This window comes from Parambassis ranga, chromosome 7 (assembly GCF_900634625.1).
Source record: "Parambassis ranga chromosome 7, fParRan2.1, whole genome shotgun sequence".
NCBI lineage: Eukaryota > Metazoa > Chordata > Actinopteri > Ambassidae > Parambassis > Parambassis ranga.
In genome coordinates this window covers 6,665,817-6,689,271 of record NC_041028.1, presented here as the reverse complement: position 1 = coordinate 6,689,271, position 23,455 = coordinate 6,665,817, and the positions used below count along the sequence as shown (strand labels likewise).

Below are 23,455 nucleotides of genomic sequence, written 5' to 3'. Positions count from 1 at the left end.
TTAAATGTACAAGTCAAGCCAAAAAAAAAAAAGGCCACGAAGAAATGGACTTTTTTAGGGCTTCTTTATTCTTTGTTGGGGCGTCGAAAGAAAAACTTTCATTTTACACTGAGCCAATCTTTTTGATTTATTATGAAAGTGTACTGATCCGTGACTTAAAAAAAAAGATTAAAGATACACCAATGTGGTTCTGCTGCAATATCAATCATCTATGAAAAAAAAAATCAGTTGGAGTCCAAAAAACAAGCAGGAACAAAAAACATTTTACAGTTTACTAAACTGAATTTATTCTGAATTTTAATTTAACCAGTGATGTGTTGTGGTTGTACACTGCTTGCCCAGAAGAAGTGTGCATCATGCAAATAAACATAACAAATCAGGACATAAAATACTTAGGCTTACACACAATGCATTTAAGTAAGGAAGACTGAATGTAAACAGAACATTTCTGTTTACGAAACACCACAGGGCACCTTAAAATGAATAGTTACACATTTGGGGAAAAGCACTTATTGTTTTTCTTCCTTTTTTTTCCCTCATCTCTATTCATTAGATATGAAGCTACAGCCTGCAGCCTGTTACCTTATCGCAGCATTAAGACTGGAACAGGAAGAAACCTCTCTGTCCAAAGTAACAAAACCCACCCAGCACACACAACCTTAACTGTCAGACTTCAAGAAGACACCCGGAAATCCTCCGGCAAATGTAAATCTATTTGCACAAATCCTGTAATTTATAGTAATTTGGGTAAAGGTATTTTTTGCTTCATGTAGCTGTAGCAGAATGTAGTGTGTGTGTGTGTTATTTATTTACAACATTTATACAGAATTTATAAAACATCTGAGGTTTTAACATGGCTTAAATCCTGTCGATGGATTGATGATGAATCACAATTGCCATTGATTGTCATTTATTTTAGGCTGCCTACATTTTTTCATTTCAGCAAATGTTGCTAAAAGTTGCCACTCATCGTTGGTGTCTCACTGGGTAGCTGGCCATGGTTAAATCTTAATTGCTGTCTTGTATATGAAAATCTAGCATTTTGACATGCTGGATGGTCACATTTCACCCCTACTCCACAGCATATGATGGCCTGAATTTAACTTAATGTTGCTGAACATTACTCCAGCACAACTTCAGGAGTGATGGTAATGGAGACGAAGACTCCTCAAAAATACATACCAATAAAATCATGAAAGATAAATTACCACAGCTGAAAAAGTTATATAGGAAGATGTATAGCAGACACTACGACCTCTTTCTGTTCTAAGGTTCTGTCCAATTTTATTTGGAAAAGACTACAACCATTAACCTTTCCATGTAAATCCCAGTGGGGGACACTCAAAACCTAAGGGTACTGTAAGAGAACAAATAAGAAATTAGGAGCATCTTTATGTCACGTATGACTAAATTTATGTAAAAAAAAGTATATATATAGCTGTGAGAGCTGTCAGATGACAGCAGCAACACAAGATACTTTGTTTTGACTTGATCATTTCTTCACTTACATTTAGCTAAAATCACAGTTCAGCTGTTGTTTTTACTTTCTGACTATCATGTTGGAAACAGTTTAAAAGTAACATGAAGTCCTAGCGGGCTGCGTTTCAGACACTTGTTCTGTTGTGCGACAAAAAGAAAGTATATAAATGAGAACAGCTTAACTGAGATTTAGACTGTATTGAAACACTATGTATGTGGACACAGAGAGGAGAACAGAAGAAAACTAATATTAAGGGATGATACCATAGACTGCATGCGCTGGATGAAACTGAGCAAAACATTGGTGGGTGGAGCAAGACATAGAGACTCCACCGCCATCTTACTGTTACTGTACCATCTTCCCCTTACGTATAGCTCTTAGAGCCACTCTTTAACATAGTGAATACAGAAAGTCTATGTGGTGCAAATACCATCACATGAGTCCAGCATCACCTCCTCCATTTGAAGCAACTGCCAATAATTGCAGCAGATACAGCACTGCAGCTCAGCAGCATGCAGACACACAGCCACTCACATCTGCAGTGTGTTTGTGATGTGTGTACCTTTATGACAAATGTGTTGTTTCTGTGCTGTCTGGGTAGATTATCATCTGCCATTTATCTGGGGGCATGAAGGTGCCATTTGTTATTTGGACAATGAATGGTGCTCTCTGGAAAACCTCCCGATTACACACAGTGTGGAAACAGTAATGAGACCAACAGCACTGTTGCCATGGAGACCAGAAGCAAGATTTTTGACACCTTGGACTTGTACTGCTGCTGCCATAGTTTTCAGTGTGTTTTTTCTGTAGTGGGTAATTTGACAGTTAATTTGAGTTTTTTGTCAGCTGGCACGGCGATACATTGAACTTCTTTACCGATGAAGTGTCTCAGGATGCTTGTTGAAGAGAATTCTTTAAATTAGATGGTGTTTTATGTGTTACTGAACAAAGTAATATGTATTGCATTGGGATGAAATTTTATTGTAAAAGCATTTGGTTCGTAATCACACTAAAACAGATTCTGTAGCAGCAGCAGGAGCAGATGATGTTCCACCTGTGCTATCAAATCCATTTGGTTGAGTTTAATTCTTGTGATCCAGAGAGCCATTATGCAAATGTTAACTCATCTCTATGTAAATGTCATGTTTTTTTTGTGTTTTTATTTTTTTGTAATCTGGGATACATAGAAATAATTTCAGATCAGGTTTCACTCTGTCATATGAGCAATTTTCAAACTGTGTTTGCCCTGAAATAAAATCAAACTCATCAGTTTTTTTATTGTCCACATGAATCACCCGAGCCCCGTTCTCTGACAGTGAAATCTATTACAGGAGCGTCAAACCAGCACCTTGCTCTTAAAAAAAGCAGCAGCTGTCCCCAGCTCTGCACCTAAAACTCATATGAGACTGCATTCAGAATCAAATCCTCCTTCTGTGATGTACCCAGAGCTTTACTACGATTTATCCTCTTCCTAAAACTTCTTCTGATCAAATGTGATCGTACACTTGATCATAGACAGGAACGCTAACGAGCTCCAGGAGGCGCATGTGATGTGTGTGTTTTAGGTGTCAGTTTTCGACAACATCAACATCTTCAGCAGCTCTCTGCTGCCGCAGACACACAGAATATGGACTGACACTTGTGGTAAAAACATGCTTTCTCATCCTCCCGCTATGAACAGTGACTCCAGATACAGTGGAAGAATAATGATATGAGACAACAGCTCACCTCGCTGTGTTTTCCTGGTTGCTTTTTTGTTTGTTTAGTCATGTCTGAATACAAATGTTAATATTGGGAACATATCAGAATTCACATTCTGTGTGATCAACTTCAAACAAATACAAAATCGTCACATTCCTCTTCTTAAAAGCAGCTGTCAGGACATTTAATAACCTTTGAATAAACCAAATTTTTCTTATTAGATTAAGTCTGAAGTATCTTTATGGAGGATTTTGGATTTACCATTCAGCATACATCAGTAGGCAACAAATCAACTGTGTTGAAGTGTGTGTGTGTGTATATATATATATATATATATATATATATACATACTTTCTCCCTTCATTAGTGAAGGAAAACACCTGCAAACATTTATCTGCTGTGTGAAGGGTGAGTTTTTCTTTTTCCCATTAAAGTGCACAAACAGATTCATTTTCTGCACTTAAAATACATTAGACTGTCTGCACCCTTACTCTATTTGAGATTCAAATGAGCTTTTACATTAGAGAGTTCAGTTTTGGAAATCAGAAAAAAAAGTTGCTAAATCTGCACTTAGACATCCTGGTTAAATACCAGGGATGTATGTAACTCCAAACAATGTGAATGCTGCTGAGGTGGGCCCATAAAAACCGGGTTCCTGAAACCAATAATTAAGAAATAATCATAAAAAAGACAAATGGTCTACAGGTCCTGCGTGTTGCTCTGCACCACTGAGCTTCTAAGCTGCCGAACCATAAAAACTGTGACTTTTAGGAGACAAAAGGAGGTCCGGGCAATGGGATGTGATCAGCATGAATAATGGTAAACTGTGGGCCTCTGACACTCAGTATGTCTGCGTCTGCAGCCAGCATTTTATCACTGTTATGTCAAATATCCAAATGCCAGTTTTAGGCTGCTGTACTTCTGTTTGTTCAGCTAAATCATCTAGATTTTATGCAACAGTGGAATGTAGAGGAATTAGAACGCTATTCAACAAGGTTCTGTTTCTCTGAAGGTGTCAGCTGAGCTCAAGTTGTGAGTTTGCAGAATGTCTACCAGTTTTACTGATTTGTTGCCATTTGGTGAGAGTGTCAAAAATAACTTTAAGGATCTTTGTTGTAAACTTTGCTGTGGTCATCCCCATTCTGGGTAAACCAATAAGAAAACACATAGTTAACATTATCATGTGGGGTCCTACAACACTGCCTTGATATTAAACTGTACTGTAATTGCAATGTTTTTAATTAGCTGCACACTTTGTTCTGTTTTTGTTTAAATATTTTGTTGCTGTTTATTTTCTAGCTTCCATTGCATAATGTGTGGGGTCTGTCTGTATAAGTAATTATATAAACATAACATAAATTGAGCCTCGAACTGTTTCTTTGTATTAGGTTGTAAACATGTTTATTTTTATTTCTGCTGTAAAACCGGGCATATTAACACTTCCTTGCTTTTGGATCCAGCCTCAAGTGACCATCTGAGGAAATGCACTATTTTTTTGGCACCTTCACATTGGATTAATTTTTTCCGCCCTGGAGGTTGCCACTTGTTAAATACACACATTCAAACAGGCTTTTTTGTCTGTGTTAAAAGAACATACCCGGAGCTGAAGGTTCTCCACCCACTGTCCTACCACCTTGTACTCTGGGGTGGAGGAGTTGGTCATCTGGAACTGGAACAGGTCATAACGTCCTGGGGCATCGCCGTTCTTGTTAAACACAACAGAGGTGCCAGCACTGCCTGTGTAAGGGCAAGAGAAGAGATGCAGCCAAAAGGACAGCAGAATAGAAAAGTGTTAGACGCCGGTGTGTCAGCATACAGCACCTCCTCTAATAAGAGGAAAACATGAACTTTTAACCCCTAGCTGCTGACTGCAGGGTGGCCTAGAAGGACCACACAAAGGGCCACAGATGAGTCTGTTCTTCTCAGTTCAACCTAAAAACACCATGACCTATATCCTGAACCTTTATGATAATCACAGACAGAGAGCTCCCTCTTGACCAATAAAGCACTTCCTCACCTGCTTCCTATGCATCATCACGGCTGCACAATGGCCACCAGAGAAATATATAGTTATATTCAAAACATGGTTGACAAGCAGCTCCGCTCTCATATCAGGAATTGCACACTGTTTAAAATGAGCACACACCTCTGCAGGTTAAAAGCAATGCATTTCAATCACACAGCGGTCAACAACGGGAGATGCAAAGAGGATAAACAGGTCAGCTGAAGCATCATCCGGTCCCCATCTGCTCTCAGTGTGTAGCAGCCTGTCTCAAGCAGAGCCCTGAAGATTTCACTAATTAGCTTACGGAGGACAGTGGACACCTGAAACATGATGCATGACCAAAAACAAAGAGGGGTTTTCAAATTTTTTTTTGGTGCCTGCTCTCAAGCCTGTCCAAAGCAAATGTGTGCATGCCACTCAATAATACAATCAGTGTGTGCAAGGCAGTGCGTTAATGCAGATGTCAGTTAACATGAGATCACCCGCACTACAGTAAATGTTGAATGACATTAATAGAGAGAAGGTTGTACTTTATTTTATACATGAAGCCTGCATTGTTGATGAGATCTGTTTTTTTTTGTCCTTGTCACGATGTAGAAAGAAAGTGAAAAGCTGCTTGTGTTCACCTTGGCACTGCATACAGTGGTTCACATGCACGAATGGAGATACCATTTTTGAAATGGGACGGGGGGAGTCTGATGACACTTGGCATGGGAATTAAGCACTTTAATAGCTCTGGCTATAAAAAGTAGAGAATGGACCATGAGCATATGTCCAAAAACACTTTGGGAACATGCTGTCTCTGGTATCTGGAACAGAGCTTGTGGCTTTTGGATGGAAGGCCACTGCACTTTCTCCTTAGTTCTTAGCCAGAAGGGAATTTCATCTCCCTCCAGTTTTTTTTTTCCAAGGACATTTGTCATTGAACATTCTACAAAAGTTTTAGGCCAAAAGTCTCTTGTAAAACAAGGAAGGCAGAGGCAGCAGGAGAAGAAAAGCTTTAGAATAAATAAGCAATTAAAGAAAAATCATGTGAACAAGCATAGCAGCCAGATTTTCCCTTTCACACCATTGTGTTTGGCAGTTTAGGTACGTCTGTGGCCTAAGATAGAAGGAGATGAGTTATACAGTCACATGCACTTCCTAACCAATTATGCAGAAAGTCAGTGACCGTGTAGTGTATTGTATTTCTGTTTTTGTTTTTTTTTAAAATGCAAATTTTCATTTCAAACATGGCACAGAGAGCTTGGAAGATAAAGCAAACAAGAGACCACTGACACAATACATGACAACTGATTAACAGATTAACTAGTGACACAACATCACCACAGAGCAGAGCATCTCCTGGGAACGTGTATATGTGGTTATCCACAACCAACTGCAAATGACCACAGTGTCAGCTCCCTGTGTCCTGGGACACAGTAAGAGGTGGATGCAGCACAACATGTCACGGGACTATCTGACACATCTGGGATGGATACTGAGAGATTGTTTTAACAATCTGTAATAATGATCCGTCACTTCTAAACTGAGATGAAATCACACTGAAACAAATATGGAAGTTATATTAGTGAGTTCTGCAGGCAAGCCGATGGCCTCCATTTTCTGAGATGCAAAAGGGAGCACTGCTGGTGGACTACCTGAAAAAGGGTCAGACTATTACTGGGACCTCCTACACTGATCTCTGAAGACAGCTACAGGGGGGAAATCAAGAAGATTTGGCGTGGGAAGCTGACAAGAAGAGTGCTCTAGAACACCAGGACAACGCTCCAGCCCACAAGTCCACAGGGATGATGGCTGCCATCTAGGGATGTGGCTTTGAACTCTTCCAACACCCACCATATTCACCTGATTCAGCACCCTCAGACTTCCACCTCTTCCTCAAGATGATAAAGGAGTCGTGATAAAGAGAATGATGATCATGTAAATGCTGCTGTGGACCACTTTCCATGCTGCAGAAAGATTCCAATACTCAATACACAATTGCTGGACTAAGTGAGTATGATGGAAAAATAAATATAAATTTAGGTCCACACTATGAAGTGGCTGCATCCATGTTTTCTGGGTTCATTACATGTTACAACACATACAGTATATTCCACATTAACAACCCCCCCCCCCCATAGGAGGAATTAAACTCATCAATGTTTCAATTTAAAAGTAGAACACTAATTCATTTGTAGCCACGTGTCAGCGCAGAAAATAAAACAGGACAGGTGTTCAGAATTAATTCAAGTATACATGTGAAATACAGTGAAAACTCTGTGCATATGAAAACCAAAGTCTGCGTGCGGCAGTCACTGTCCTGTCACTTCTGCTTCTGCCAGACAGACACAAGACGTGGTGACACAGTGTATAAAGATGTTGACAAGGTATTGACTCTTATGAGCAGAAAAAGCTGTGACAGGATTTCCATTCCATTTCCATTCTTACTCCACACCCCCACACCGGCGCACACAAACACACACAGACTCATTCAGTAAAGTGACATGAATGATTGGGCACTTGGCGCTCTTCAGCTTAGAGCAAATAATTAAGTGGTGTTTCTGTGTGTGCAGATAAAAAGGCATTAGAAATTCATTTCTATTTTCTATTGCCTGATATTTTCAAGGGAACAAAATGGTCTGTGTAGACTCCTTAGTGAGAGCGCTGTCTAAGATGAAAGATTTATGCATTTGCATGTGGCTGTGAACTAAGACATGACAAAAGTGCACTGCTGCTGTGCTGAGCAGTGTGGGTGGACTGGGGATCCACTGCTGTGTTTCTCTCGCATCATTATTCTCTCCTTTTTTTTTCCCTGCCTCTCACTCTTCAGCTCTGTGACTCCAGCACAGTGGGGAGATCAACAAAGGAGGCTTACACTCCTTCGCTCTCAAACATACATTAGCAGTGGTGCATAGGCAGGATAATGTGTGTGGTTCCAGTTTAAATGCAATAAGGGGCAGCGAGATATGCCTGACAGAGCACCAACACAACAAGCCTGTAAAAAGGTTTGAGAATATAATAGCAAGATGAAACGAGGCAGAGGAGATAGAAGGAGGGAGGGAGGGGATAGTGTTGGTGGCTCAGGTGAAATGAACGTAGAGGTAGAGTTTTTAGAAAATACAGAAAAGTCAGCACAAACCCAGATGGTTACTCAGATTGGACAGCAGCTCGTCAATTCAATGCACTTAGTTAAGGTCTCCTTGAAATATTCGCACTGCTCGTTCAGTTGCATATCGCTTTAGTTCCACCTTAAAATCAGAGGGCTTCTTGCCTGCTGGAACTCTGCACTGCTGCCATAGCGACCGTGTTAGAGAGAGACAGGCAGCTCTTTAGCCTTTAGCTCACTGACAGAAGTTTGCTTTCACACTTTTTTGTTGGATATAAATAATTGTACAGCAACCAAGGAGCAAGTGTCTAGATCCTTTACTTTAAGGTATCAACATGCTAGTACCTAAGAAATGCAGTTAAAGTGTTACAGTACCTGTCTGAGCCCTCTGAATGATATGTTATCTTAAATGATGCACAATGCAGACCGATTTATTAAATATATCTTAATAAAGAAAGGCTCCAACCCACTGTGTTCATATTAAAATCTATAAATGTAGCACAGCGGAAAGTGTAATATTCCTTCAATACTCCAGAACAGTTCAAATTCACGTAAAACATAGCGTGTAGGGGAGCAGCAGAGAGGCTAATTACACAATAATAACACTTACAGTGTGTGTATGATGTTTATGTACACGTGAGCTCAAGAGACCAAGCTGAGACCTAAGAGAGCGTGAGACTTTTTAATTATACAGGAGCCCACATCACAGAGCTGGCTTGGGGGTTTTGGATGGATCTGAACAGTTACCTATTGTCTAAAAACAATGATCGGAGCTAGCTAACACACACAGATTAACTTTAGTCTTTTCATTTCTCACTGGAATAGCTGATAAAAGAAAAGTAACTAAAGGCATTCATAGACTTTGGCTTACTGCTCTCACACCTGTTAGAATGTGTAACATGGAGTTGACTGTGTGAATTGGTGCTATAGGAAACGACACAAAGGCTCTCACTACACTCTGCAAGAACATCCTTTAAAAGCATCGAAGCAGCAATACACTGGTTATGTTTGAAGTTTGTAAATAGGAAACTAAATCTACATAAATCTGCAGCTGACTGCAGCTCCCTCTTTCATTGGCTAGAAACTATGTATCGATTAAATTACTTCAGCTGGTTGCAAAGCATTTGTTAAGATGCACGTGCATGTAGGAACACATGAGACACAGACTAATGGATTTGGCCTTTCTGTGGGATTTATTGACAGTAACAAACTTATAGATTTATCGCTGATCTTATCTGGTGTCTAGTCAAAATGTCAATGGCTGGTTCCTGATCTTCAGAACAAAAGCACACTGTTTTATCTTTAAGCTAAAAAAAGTCTCCCTATGAGAGATAAAACAATAATATAGCTCATCAAAGAAACTGTAACAGTGTGAACAGAGTTTTTTGTTGTATTGCAACAACTTTTAATCTGCATAATTATTTTAGCTCAGAGCTGCTGCTCTACATGAAAATGATGACATTGGGATGGATATGTTGGCTTCTACTGAATGAACAGAAACCAGCTAATGTGAATAACAGGATCCATGACTGAAAAATTGTATTTATTGTCCTGTGACTTTTCAATCATAGAATGTGGGCTTATTAGAAATAAAATAATCAAACAAGGAAATGTAAAACAGCGAGCTTAGGTTTATCTTCAGCACAACAAATCTATCCCAGCAAAAAAAATGTCCCTACTAAACCCTACATATAGCACACCTCAGAGGAAAGCTATTTTAAGGAGAAGAGAGACTCTGAGCCAGGTCCATCTCTTACACTGATGCCTGAAACTGTATCTACTCGCTTGCTGAATCTTATCTAGAACATTTTGTGAAGACACAATGTACTTCAAAAGAGCCTCTAATGATCACTGGCTGACATGCATGCCAGCACATTTGTAATGACAAAGGTTTCTCTTGTTTTAAACTCGTCTCCCGGTCGGCTCTCATCTTCCTCTCTCTCTCTCTCCTTCGCATTCAAAGTAAGTTGTCATTAATAGCTATTTGCCATTAATTGTTAAGTATCTTCCACTTTCCATCTGTACAAGGCTGAATAATGTAGAGATTCAAGTGCAGGCAGGCACCATTAAATCCCAAATTTACTCAAAATATTACACTGATCTGAAAAAACGTTGTGTTGCTAAGAGATAAGAATGAAGTTGAATAAATATTTGAAATGTAGCCAACCCACAGGTGAGAAGCATTAAACAGAGGGGGGTGCTGTGTATTTATGCCATTTTTGTCTGGCTTTTATGGATCCATCTTCATACTTTAGATTCTCCTCAGAATTACAGTATCCACAGCAAAAGAACTAATGCTGTAGTGGTAGATATCACTCATGTTAATAAGATAAATATCTAACTAGTGCATACATTGTGCTTTAAGTTTTAATAAAGAACACGGGGAAAGGTTTGGCACTGTGCCAACTGGCAATTCTAAAGCATATTTAATCAACACTATACATCTCATTTGTTTAATTTGGTCAATCACCTAAAAAAGACAATTCACGTTTTACTAGGATTAATTGCTAACTTAACTATTCATTAGCCTCCTGCAGTTGCCAGGCAACAATCAAAAACTCACAAAGCTAAAACTTGTCATTATTCCATGTTGATTTTAGTGCAGATTAAATAAAAATAATTACTGAGCTGCAGAGGTGCTGGTGGGCAAACCATGTTGCCTTTTTGACAACATGTTGATGCTAAGCTAAGCTAATTAACTACACAAATAATAATATTGTAGCCGTAAGAGTACCAATGGGTTACATATAATATTATAAGGCCTGTCAGCACCAGGTAAACCTTTCAGTATTTAGAATAAACCAGAGTTTAAATTCGGATTCCTGCTGCACACACTGGTGTGTCCATAGTGACACGGCTTATGTTAAACACTAATAAGTGGGTTGCCACAGCTGGAACAGGAAGCAGAAATGGAGATGAAGAAGGCTACAGCAACTCATGTGTAATGGAGGGGCTTTCAGGATGGGAAGAAAGACGTGTGTGTTGCTAATCCTAGTGGACGTAAGAAGCATTTGTAGTGGTCCTTCTGTTAAGTCAAAGTTTGGTTAGCTTAGCTCCTATAGCACCGGCTGAGCCACAGATTTACACTAAAGGCATTATTAACATGTTGACAGTGTTTGTGTACTTACTCTCACATCCAGGAAAAGACAAACATTCCACACCGTAGCTTTAAATAGTGTGGTGACCATTCCAAATTACAGAAATACTACACTATACTAGACTCTGTCTTACTGTGTGTTTTTGTTTTGTTCCAGCATGTTTTCTTATCTCCAAAGTAGAACTTGAAACTCACTGAATAAAATATGCATCATGCTGTTTAATCATAAGAAGTAGACTCAGATACAATGGTGATAAGTTGCTGCTAATTTAACTTTAGTTACTATGGTGACATAATATTTTCTTTTTTTTTTTATTCCAGCATTCACTGTAACTTTTCCAATGTGTCACTCACCGTTAAAGCTGGTGTTGCGTATGTACTTTAGCAGAGTCTTTCCCTCTGCAGACTCCATCTGTGGACAAACGCCAGGATGATCAGGACACAAGTCCCTGTGCATGTTGTGGAGAGCGTGGGCCATGGCGTACACCGCGTCAATCACAAACTGCACCTTCCCTTCCTGCTCGTACTTGGAGTCGATCCCGATGCGCTCCTGGCCTGAAGGAAAGAAAAAAAGAGAGAGAGAAGGACTAACTATCCAAATGCATCGTGACTCATTCGACATTGTGTTCCCTCAGCTCTCCCTCATCACCTGCAGTTGTCTGTATTTTTCAAATTGTGAAGGAATTACACCAAACGCAGCAATAAGAGTTTGATTTGAGTGGAAGAAATCAAGCTGAGCTGTGAGGCAAAGTGTTGATGACAAATACAGCAGAATCAGATTGAATTACTGCTGTGAATGGCAAAGTTATAGACTCCTAACAATAGACCTAATTTGTCCCATCTAAAAGGTGATGAAGATCACCATGAACTTTCACAGCACTTTCCTAGAGTGGCGTCGTGCTCTTTTATTCACCTCCTCCCAGTGTACTGCCCTTTTGCTCTAGGCTGCTGTAAAGGTTTAGCCTTGTACACTACATGAATACGTAATTCTGAAAAAAAAAAAAAAACTGTGATACAAGACTAAATTGGATATTTTAGACTCCTGGTAGAGGGAAGCTGCAATTTATATCAACAAAAACATGACTATCGTTTCTAACGGTCATCATATAATTGTCATCATTATTGTCATAATTATAATCTTCACACTTCCACTTAACAAACATGCACAATCAAGAAAATATCAAGTAAAAAGTGATGATGTTCAAATCATCAAATCCATAAACTGAAGCAGCTGAAAAAGCCATCTGTGCTGACATTTCAGCCCATTTCTCAGAACTTATCATACATTTTAGCCCACTCATAACCTTTCTCTATCTCTGAGCTGTGCACATGCTGTTCAATGGTCAGTCTCTGAATGCAAAAGTCTCCGGTTAACATTCATAAATATCCATATAAATATTTTTTTTTTGTTAAGAGACAAGTCAGCTGGATTTAAGAATAGATGAAAGGCATTTTACAGTCATCTTACAGAGGGTTTGTGGGGGCTTACTAAGTGGAAAAGCATCTTTTGTCTTTGACGCGTGATAAAAGACCAAACAGGAGATTATGAAGGAAACAAAATCCTTCAGTAAACAGTAATTTGTGTCACACTGCCATTGCCATCATCACATATGCAAGCAAGATTAATACATCATCCCCCATCATCACAGGCATCATTCCATGTATTGTGGATAATAAATGCAGTGCGATGCCTGTCACACTGCTGACAGGCAGAGTTTAGGTTACATGAGTGTGCATCACTGGTGAAAACAACACCATCATTAATACTATTACAAAGATGGTACTAAAGAAGAATGGAGGGCATGAACAGTGTAGCATTCTGTCATTGTCCCTATAATTTTCAGCCTAAATGAGTTATACTCTGCACTGCTAGTGTGCTGAGCTGTCAAGGTGACTGGGTTAAGGGGGAATATAAGAGTTACAGGACACAGCCAGAGGAGCAGACGGTCTGTACTTGTAGTATGACTAAGGCACGTGGTGCATTATTATTCTAATAATAAACTCTGCCTGTCCTGCACCCGCTGGGTGGAAACACCTGGTGTTAGACTTTCTGGCTGTGCTGCAGACAAGAGGGGCTGAACTAAATCCCAACAGTCTACCTGCAGCTTCTAATGCGAACAAAAGGTCACATCAACCCGGCACAGGAAGGTGAATTTTAAACATCGTCTTCCACTAATGTAATACAGAAACGTTTCTAATTGGTCCGTGTCAAAAACTCATGTACTGTACCTGTGCATTTACGGCTGGTGTCCTCCTTCTTGGAGGCACTGAGCAGCCTGCAGTCAAAGTTTTCCTCCCAGAACTCAGCAAACCACACGTTCCTGCGATTGTTCTCGAGGGTGAGCGCGGTAAAGTATTCATCAAACCCTGGAATACAGGAAAGAGGAGAATAGCTTAGTTCCGGACCAATTATCAGCCAATTCAGACCTGGAGGAAATGAAGGGAAGGTTGTGCAGCAGTGTGGTGGTGGTGGTGGTGTTGGTGGAGGGAGGGAGGGAGGGAGGACAGTGTTGGTAACAAAGCAGCAAGCACTATACTTCAGAATTTGACCATAGTAGTTCTTTTTCCTCTCAAGCCCTGTGGAACTTTAATCACGCCTTTTATCTAGGAAATTACATTAATTAAAAAACAGGATGCATAATAAATAACACAGGAATGGTAGGTGGTGCCACAGACTGTTCCCAGAGGCTACGAGGTCCTGTAGCTGCTGAACAGGTTTTCTTGACTTCATAAAATACATTATGACAACAACAGAGATGGATTAAAGGCATGATGTATTAGTTCAGTACAATGCCTGAGCACCTGTATGAAGCATTAGCTTGATGAGAAATAACTTAGCTGCAAAAGAAAAGCGAGGGAAAGAAAAGCCTGTACAGTGAATTTATTCTCTGTTTTTGTGCAACTTCACCACGAAATGTGGGTCAGCAAACTGTGCTGGGATGGAACATCACTGTGAGATTCATAGTGCAGGCTTTAGTTTTTTTTGTTTCAGAACACACAGTTTCATGTCTGGAGAATAATCTGAAATCCATATTTTAGCGCCACTGTGTTTCAACTCCAGTCATACGGATAAAGGTGATGAGAGCTAATCTGAGCCGAGTGACTCAGCTGATTTTCCTTGCAAAAGACCATCAATGATGCATGGTGGATTAATGATATTCTCACTTCCTCCGGAGTGTTCATTTGTCCTAGCAAGACCTCCTCTAATTAAGGAAAGCTTCATAAAACTCGGACTTTTTCACTTCGATTGGAGCGATGAGTGGTTATTAGGAGTGAGGAACTTAAAACAGATGGGACATGCTGAGAGTTCTGTACTGAATTTTGCATGTCCTGGCAAATGCAGCTGTATAATTATGCTTCCATTTAAAGAGTAGCAGTTGGTGATATTTCATCTTGAGATAAATGACAAAAAAAATAAATGCTCACTATCAAAAACTAAATTAAAGCATTTCCTCAACCCTATCACTTTGTGTCACTTTCAATAATGTGGCAGTGAGACTGGTAATTCATCTTTTTTTTTTTTAACAGCAACACTTAATTTACACAGAATTCATTTGTGATGACTGCAAAGAGAGAATCAGTTCATTGGTTTCAAAGTTTGATTATAATAAAAATAGAAAACCACCAACAGCCAAGCGCATGAACAAGGTTATACTTCAGAGAAATGTAGGCCACAGAGGTATAAATACATAAAGCAGAGCACGGTAAAGGTCATCGGGAGGACACGCCCTTTAGGTGCATCATGTGACGGTGTAATCAGGAAAATGTGTGAAATATGAACAAAACCCCATGCTGAAACAACACCTCAGAACTTTAGTGTGCAAAATATTTATATATGAGGTAGTTGTTGATGTCAAATATGCAGAAACACGGCCACATTAAATATTTAAAAAGAAAGTTTGCCCTAAATAGTTCCATTCTTTTGAGAAAATAAATACAAATAAAAAATGTTTTTTTTATGATTGATATGTGATTATTGACATAAATAAACTACTGGAGATGTTTATCAATGTGGGTAAATGTCATGAGCAAAAAAAGACACATCTTGTACATCATCATCATCATCATCATCATCGAGAAGTGCATCAATGCAATATTTATCAGGCACCTAAAATATTCTGTGCTTTAAGTCAGTGTGTGATGGCTTCACTCAGGCCTCCTGTGTGTTTGTGTGTTTGTGTTGTCTCTCCCTCTCTCTGGTGCACATTGCCTGATTGAGTGCTGGAGGTTGTTTGTTGGAAATTGGAGGCAGCGGGCCACTGCCTCCCACCCCTATATAAGACCCCCCCTCATCCCCACAGTCTTCCATTCTTTAGGTTTTACTCTCTGATGCCGCTGTTTTTGTGTTACTTTGTTTTTGTTGCTGCTTGTAATATTCTTTCTTCTGAGTTGAAAGGTTGTTCCTGGCTGGTTTGGTTTGTTTGCTTTGTTAGTTTTTACATATCTTGTTATGAGTTTTGTTAAATAAACCTTCGTTGTCCCTTGTGTGGTTTTACTTTCTTTGCTTTGGTTTTGTAACAACTGCTACAGAGTTTACAGTAAATGAAATGACATAATTGCGCATAATTACAGCTCAACAGTGGCTTTCTTGTCAGCAGTATGTATTATTTGGGGCTTTAATTAGACTGTTTAACCCCTTAAGATCATCTGTTAATTCTTAGATTATACATTACATATCAAGCTCACAACAACAAAGTCATCAAGCAGCTGGTGAACAAAGTGAAGCATTTTATCTTTACATATAAACATATGGGTTTAGAGTTCTGCTGGCCGAACAGAACCTCAAGGGGGACAGGTGGTAAAAGCTTAACTCTAGCTGGCAGCTAACACTGGATATGTTAGGAACTAGGGTACTAAAAAAAAGAAGTGTAATGTTGGAGTTTAATTAACATGGTGTCTAATGAAACCTAATGTAACATAACCTCCATACAAGTCAAAACACGAGGATGCAGCAGGATAACAGAGGCTGCAGAGCTTTCAGTGTGTGTGTGTGTGTGGGTGTGTGTGTATGTGTGTACCTTTAATGGAGGAGCGTTTGGGCAGAATAGTGACTGCTCCCACTGCTACATCCTCGAGCTGGTGGATCGGGCTGCTCTTGGCCCCCCAGCTGTCAGATCCAATCCACAGGAAATGGCCCACCTGATTGGCCCTCTTGGTGGCATTGAGAACTCCCCTGCAAGGGCATTGGTGTGTTTATTAGGACAGAGCACAAGAGGTGTGTGTGCAATCTAATATCTATTACACAGAGGCACAGCTAGCTAGATGTTTGGACGTTACCGCCCTCTCATGTGCACTTCTTCAGTTTATCTCATTAAAGGTGAAAGGAAAAGAAGGACTGCCTTTTTTGTGATATGTGAAAATAGTTGAATAAATCACTCCTGATCTCTCCCTCTTCTTCTCTCAGCTTATACATTTCACATTTTGGTTCTGGATTCTGAATTTACAGTTGCTAAATGTTTGATTCTGTGTGTCTTTACATAAACATTACCCATGGGGAATATAGTAAATGAAACAATATCTCTGTTGCTTTGTTGTGATCTATATTCCCACTTCTCCTCCAAGGCACGCTTGTGTTTGTGTTGTTGTAGGGATGTTTGTGTAGAAGACGCAGCCTGTGCTCATGGTAAATCTGTGCCTCTAGCCTGTCTCCAGGAGCTGCTACTCAGAGATTAAAGACTTCAACATGGCGAGTCATCAACGTGCCTGAGCGACACAGATGAAGCCAGAATGTGCATCGCTCCTCACCGTATGTCTTCTTCACTGGCAAAGATGACAACTGCCCGTGAGTTCTGTGTTTCCAGCAGTTGTTGGATGGTTTTGTCGTAATCCTCCAGCTTGGGGTTGTGCGGAATTTTCAAAGACTGGGCGATGCAGATCCCACCTTTTTTAATTAGACAAGAGTAAGAAATGATAAGACCTCTGGGATGATCTCACCCATTCACTCGCTCTTACACACAGTAGATAGAATAGATGTTTTTTCTTATGGAAATCTCACCCATATGTAAATGTAAAACTCATGCGAAGACTCTGATGAAGCTGTCATGTTCGCTATATCGTCTAAATGATAGTCTTAGAGTGTATACATTTACATTTTGGCAATGATCTGCAAACCATAGCAGCATGCAATATAACACTCAAATTGCGCCTTCCGACTGAGCAGCATCATTTCACAGAGGGAACGAGTTATAAACATATCTGCTATAACAAATCCAATAATCCTCGCCAACTGGGACATACAGCTACAGATTTAATAATATAGATTTGAGAAAATCCAACAGCTTGCCATTGAATTTTCATTTAAAGTCATTATCAACCATCTCTTATTGGATCCTGAACCAATCAGATAGCACAGCTGGCGAAGAGGATATTAATACTGACAATAAATCACTCTCAGGCAGGTCATCTCTAATGAGTTTGTACAGGATGAATGGTACTAATTAGTTTAGTGTGTTACTAAATAGTTACTGCATACTGCAGCCCATCCTCACCAGTAAAATAACAGTAGCACTTATTGGAATGTTGGGTGTTTACATGGCGATGAGTACAATTGATTTAACAATGTAGTAGCTCGTAAAAGTCCAGATTGGAACAGGACTGATGATTGTGATTATCAAGAAAATGGCAGATAGGCTTGTTGCAGGTGATGGAAGTTTACAGCACACCATGTGTTAACTTTATTAAAGGGACACTAAAACCACTATCTGTTCATAGACCAAAATGTTTAGTGTTATATCTCCCTATCATTCCATTGCTTTGTTTGCAGACTTGTTGGTCTAAGCCTTTCAGGGATATTTAACACACTTTTAAGATACATAATTAACAATACATAAATAATAGACAGATAGACAGATATGTATAACATTAAAAGGATAAAATATTAAAAGATCTATATAATTGACTTAATGTATAAAATATTATAAGATCTCTACTGGTCTAGTCACAGCAACCCACTAGTAACTTTCAGGGGATGGTAATAAATTTCAAATTTCTTCATTTTTGTGAATCAGAAAGGCCACACAGTAACTATCCAAACCAGCCAAAGCTGACCCACAGACCGTTAGTGGGTATTCATTATTAATCAACCTTTCCTGCCTGTTTAAGTTTGAGGATGTGTTGTGTATTTAGCAGAGTATATCATTATTATTATTAACTGCCTTTTAGCAGTTAGCATACATTGCAATCTTCTATTGTGATATTTAGCAGCTCAGTATTGTGTAGAAGAGCAAAATTATACCTTTCAAGAATAAATAGTCATAAAAAAGTGCTTTGCTACATTCTAGCGTGGTAATTACAGGATCGAAGGACAAGCTAACCTTTTAAGCACTTTGAATAAATAGATAATATGATCACCTGTGTGAAAGAACATCCTAACTAATGTCAGCCTAGACTGAAGCAGCAGCCTATGTCCCGAGTCAACAGCAATGCTTTACCCAAACCAATTAAAATTTTCACCACTCAAGCATTTTAATAGTCTACCCAATAACCTTTCAGTTCGACTTTCAGAGTAGACGGAGAAATGGAAGGAATCTCCTAATTGCCACTCTCCTCAGGCTCATTACTTTGATATAAACAGCTTTTAGCTGGCAGATCACACATCTCCAGTCATGGTTTACTGTGCCATTTCTAAAGGCAGAAGATAGCAAAATGACAACCACTGAACCTCCTCTTAACAATCCATTTTCTTCCATCTGCAGGCAGAAGTGGGGATTTTTCTTGATGTGAGAAAACATTCCGTTTGTGCCAAAGAGACCCCGAGGGATGATGGCTGTTATCCGCTCTAAGTGGACTAAACATAAAAATGGAGATCCCACCAATGGTTCGGTTGTTGCTTAAGGGTTTGTGGTATCCCGTTAAAGTGAAACGTGCTTGGTGTCATGTGTACAGAGCAGTCAGCGCGGTAAGGTCTCCAAGGATTGACGTTAAAGCTCAGTTTCAACACAGAGGTTTCAGCCAGAGTGTCTCCAGTATGACCTCACACTGCCAGATTTCTGTTTTAGGACATTGAAGCACTGAAACAAGAGACTCAGATGAATTCATATTGCAGCACCTTTTGGTTTCAGGGGGCAGTTCAGTATCTGTAGGTTACTATCACACATTTACTACAAAGAGGGGGGGAGGGACCTTTCCTTTTCACCAACAACTTAGGTCTCATGAAAATGCATCAAGTCCATTATGACAAACCCTGCAGGCTTGTGTGAAGATTTATGATGGTTTAACAGTCTTGTAAAGAGATGTATTATAGGTCATAACAGTCAATAATACAGACAGAGACCACAGCAGCCTCTGATGAAGATAAGAAGCATTTGGAGCAAATCCAATCGTAAGATAGAGAGAGGAAGAAACAGAAGTGTATAAGCTGTGGGCTTAAAACTGCCCTAGAGGCTGGGGATGGGCCGCGGTTGTGCAATGGTGGCTAAATTATTGAATGCCTGCAGAATACCTCATCTATCTGTCAGTCAGATGGTCAGGCAGTGAATTGTGGAGGCGGGTGTGATAGAGGTGCAACCGTTGTATCAGTGGAGCTCTGCGCTGTAGGTCCGTCCGCCTTCACCTGTCACTGGAAAACGGGAGGACTTGAAAGAGTCCTGGACTCAAACAGTGGATTTAAAGGAGAGCGGTGTGTCTGTCTTGGCTGGAGATTTGCAATGTGAGACGGATAAATGTCAAGCTCTGGGAGAGAGGATAGTGTTTTATTCTAACTTATTGAAGTCTATCCAAGACATAGGACTGTAGAGTGAGAGCAGAGTACTGTCTAGAGTTTATTTTACCCTGTCCTCACCAAGAAAATTACACAGGAGGCCACATTTTATGACAATTTAATTGGTGTTTGTATACATAGGGGACCTCCTGTGTGGCACATGTCACCATGGCATTAAAGAAAATGGCAACAAGTACTGTATGTTGCAGGCAGGGGGAGAAGGATTTTAGATGCACCACACCATCAGGTGTTCCAACCAGCAGGCCACACTATATTTCAGTGTCAAGTACCTGCTGAAGGGTAAGTATACCTGAGCAGCCATGAAAATTGTGGGCTTGGTACAGAGTGGATAAGGTCAATAGCGCTGCTCATTTCCAGTTTAGAGGTAAGCAAAAGACAAAAAAAGGGAAAAGAAACCCTGTAACAGCAAAAGAAAGTGAAAATATACTGATGACTGACAAGGTAAAGCCTGGTTGGCTTCTTATGCTGTTAACTCAGTTCAGAGAGATTGATTTATTGATTAATTAAGTTCTTAAACCCAGTGGGTCCTTCACCATAGTGAACCCTCGTGTAAACATCTAGTTCTGTCACTAATGTGTGATGATGGAAATTTATGTGAACACTCAAAAAATTCCATTTCCTTATACAGTACAGAGGTGGGACTTGGCGGTTAGCGACTATGACACCTCATTCATTTACCTATGATCCTACATCATAATACCAGAACTATACGCACCATGAACTCGTACCCCTCTGCTCCACATTTGATTAATATGTCAAAGACGACTCAATGATCATGACGGTTAAATTCATCAGGCTCTTGGAAGTTCTCCACTTATCTGTGTGAGTGCCATAGGTCATGCACTGCATTAACTGCCTCAATTATTCATCCTCAATGCCCTCAGTTCTGAAAAAGCACTGCAGGGTGAGGAATCCAGCTTTGCCATTTTGCTTGGTGAAATACAAATCCCTTTAAATTAGAGGCTCTTGATGGATTCGACCCCCCACCCTCCTACTCAACACCTACCAAACCTGAACCTCCAGGGGATCTATAATGCTGCAATTATATTTATCACCTTGACAGTCAAAAGGCAGACCTGCTCTAGTCTTTCAGCCTGAGCACATAGGAGCACATCAGAATTGGCGGATGCACAGCTGATATTCATATTCTACATCTGTGTGCCCTTGCATTATCCTGCTTGACTTTCATCTACTGACCTTAGCAGTGTCAATGGGGCCCTGCAGAAGTGTAGTGGTCTATATTTCAGTGTTTGCATAGGGCATAGGGCTTTTCCCTTAGTTCCCTCAGTTGCCTCTAACTGCTATACTGGCAGTTTTTTTTCCTCTCCTTCACAGCCCAGACAAGATCTAAGAACGCGTAGTGTTTGGCAAGTTACTGCAATCAATTCCACAGTGATACTTTGTGGGAGGTTTTCCTCAAATGCAAGTCTTTTTTTATCAAATGGGAAAACTGAACTCCATCACTTTGGCCTGAGTCCAGACAGACACAGAAAAGTACAAACAAAGATTTATCTTTGCCAGCTTCACCGGGAGCCAGGATGAAGGTACACAATGGGATAGTGCCTAAACAGGAAAGAGAGAGACAGAGAGAGGAGGGAAAAAACGAAGAGGAAAAAATTGTACAGATCAATACAGACTGACCATCACTCTAGTCTCAGCTTGGGGTAATGGGCAGCCATATTGCATTAGTCTGCTAGATGGTTCTCCTTGAAGTGGTGAAGCGAGAATCCTACTAATGCATTTGACATTTCAATGCAACCAGCCACAAAGCCATGTCTCAAGGCCTTATGGACAGATCCATACTCGAACAGATCCTGCAACAACAACCGCCCAACAATGTTGTTGTTTGCAGCCCTTGAAAAATACATTTACTTAACTGACACTTCAAGTACACTCAACAAAAATATAAACGCAACACTTTTGTTTTTGCTCCCATGTTTCATGAGATGGACTTGAAGATCTAAACTTCATTCCAGATACACAATATTACCATTCCTCTCAAACATTGTTCACAAATCTGTCTAAATGTGTGATAGTGAGCACTTCTGCTTTGCTGAGATAATCCATCCCACCTCACAGGTGTGCCACATCAAGATGCTGATCTGACATCACGATTAGTGCACAGGTGTACCTTAAACTGCCCACAATAAAAGGCCACCCTGAAATGTGCAGTTTTGTCTCACAGCAAAATGCCACAGATGCCACAAGCATTGAGGGAGCGTGCAATTGGCATGCTGACAGCAGGAATGTCAACCAGATCTGTTGCTCGTGCATTGAATGTTCATTTCTCCACCATAAGCCGTCTCCAAAGGCGTTTCAGAGAATATGGCAGTACATCCAACCGGCCTCACAACCGCAGACCACGAGTAACCACACCAGCCCAGGACCTCCACATCCAGCAGGTTCACCTCCGAGATCGTCTGAGACCAGCCACTCAGACAGCTGCTGAAACAATTGGTTTGCATAACCAAACAATTTCTGCACAAACTGTCAGAAACCGTCTCAGGGAAGCTCAACTGCATGCTCGTCGTCCTCATCGGGGTCTTAACCTGACTCCAGATCGTCGCCGTAAGAGACTTGAGTGGGCAAATGCTCACATTCGATGGCGTCTAGCACGTTGGAGAGGTGTTCTCTTCACGGATGAATCTCGGTTTACATTGTTCAGGGCAGATGGCAGACAGCGTGTGTGGCGTCTGTCTGGGTGAGCGAAGAACACAGGTGCATTTTATTGATGGCATTTTGAATGCACAGAGATACCGTGATGAGATCCTGAGGCCCATTGTTGTGCCATACATCCATGAACATCACCTCATGTTTCAGCAAGATAATGCACGGCCCCATGTTGCAAGGATCTGTACACAATTCTTGGAAGCTGAAAATGTCCCAGTTCTTGCATGGCCAGCATACTCACCGGACATGTCACCCATTGAACATGTTTGGGATGTGCTTGACCGGCGTATACGACAGCGTGCACCAGTTCCCACTAATATCCAGCAACTTCGCACAGCCATTGAAGAGGAGTGGACCAACATTCCACAGGCCACAATAGACAATCTGATAAACTCTATGCGAAGAAGATGTGTTGCACTGCATGAGGCAAATGGTGGTCACACCAGATACTGACTGGTTCTGAGTCCCCAGACCGCCAATAAAGCAGAAACAAAATGCACATTTCAGGGTGGCCTTTTATTGTGGGCAGTTTAAGGTACACCTGTGCACTAATCATGATGTCAGATCAGCATCTTGATGTGGCACACCTGTGAGGTGGGATGGATTATCTCAGCAAAGCAGAAGTGCTCACTATCACACATTTAGACAGATTTGTGAACAATGTTTGAGAGGAATGGTAATATTGTGTATCT

General features: G+C 40.4%; 1 protein-coding gene across 1 annotated transcript in view; it reads right to left on the bottom strand.

Annotated features, from left to right (window-relative positions):
- The window catches only part of LOC114438347 (metabotropic glutamate receptor 7-like), a 63,807-nt gene that overhangs the window by 13,315 nt on the left and 27,037 nt on the right, over nucleotides 1–23,455 (bottom strand). The window contains exons 3-7 of the mRNA XM_028409612.1: nucleotides 17,120–17,255; nucleotides 16,393–16,547; nucleotides 13,604–13,741; nucleotides 11,729–11,929; nucleotides 4,779–4,918 (exon numbers count right to left, since the gene is read on the bottom strand). Of these exons, the coding sequence (XP_028265413.1) occupies nucleotides 4,779–4,918; nucleotides 11,729–11,929; nucleotides 13,604–13,741; nucleotides 16,393–16,547; nucleotides 17,120–17,255 (770 nt within the window). The remainder of the gene's footprint in view (nucleotides 1–4,778; nucleotides 4,919–11,728; nucleotides 11,930–13,603; nucleotides 13,742–16,392; nucleotides 16,548–17,119; nucleotides 17,256–23,455) is intronic.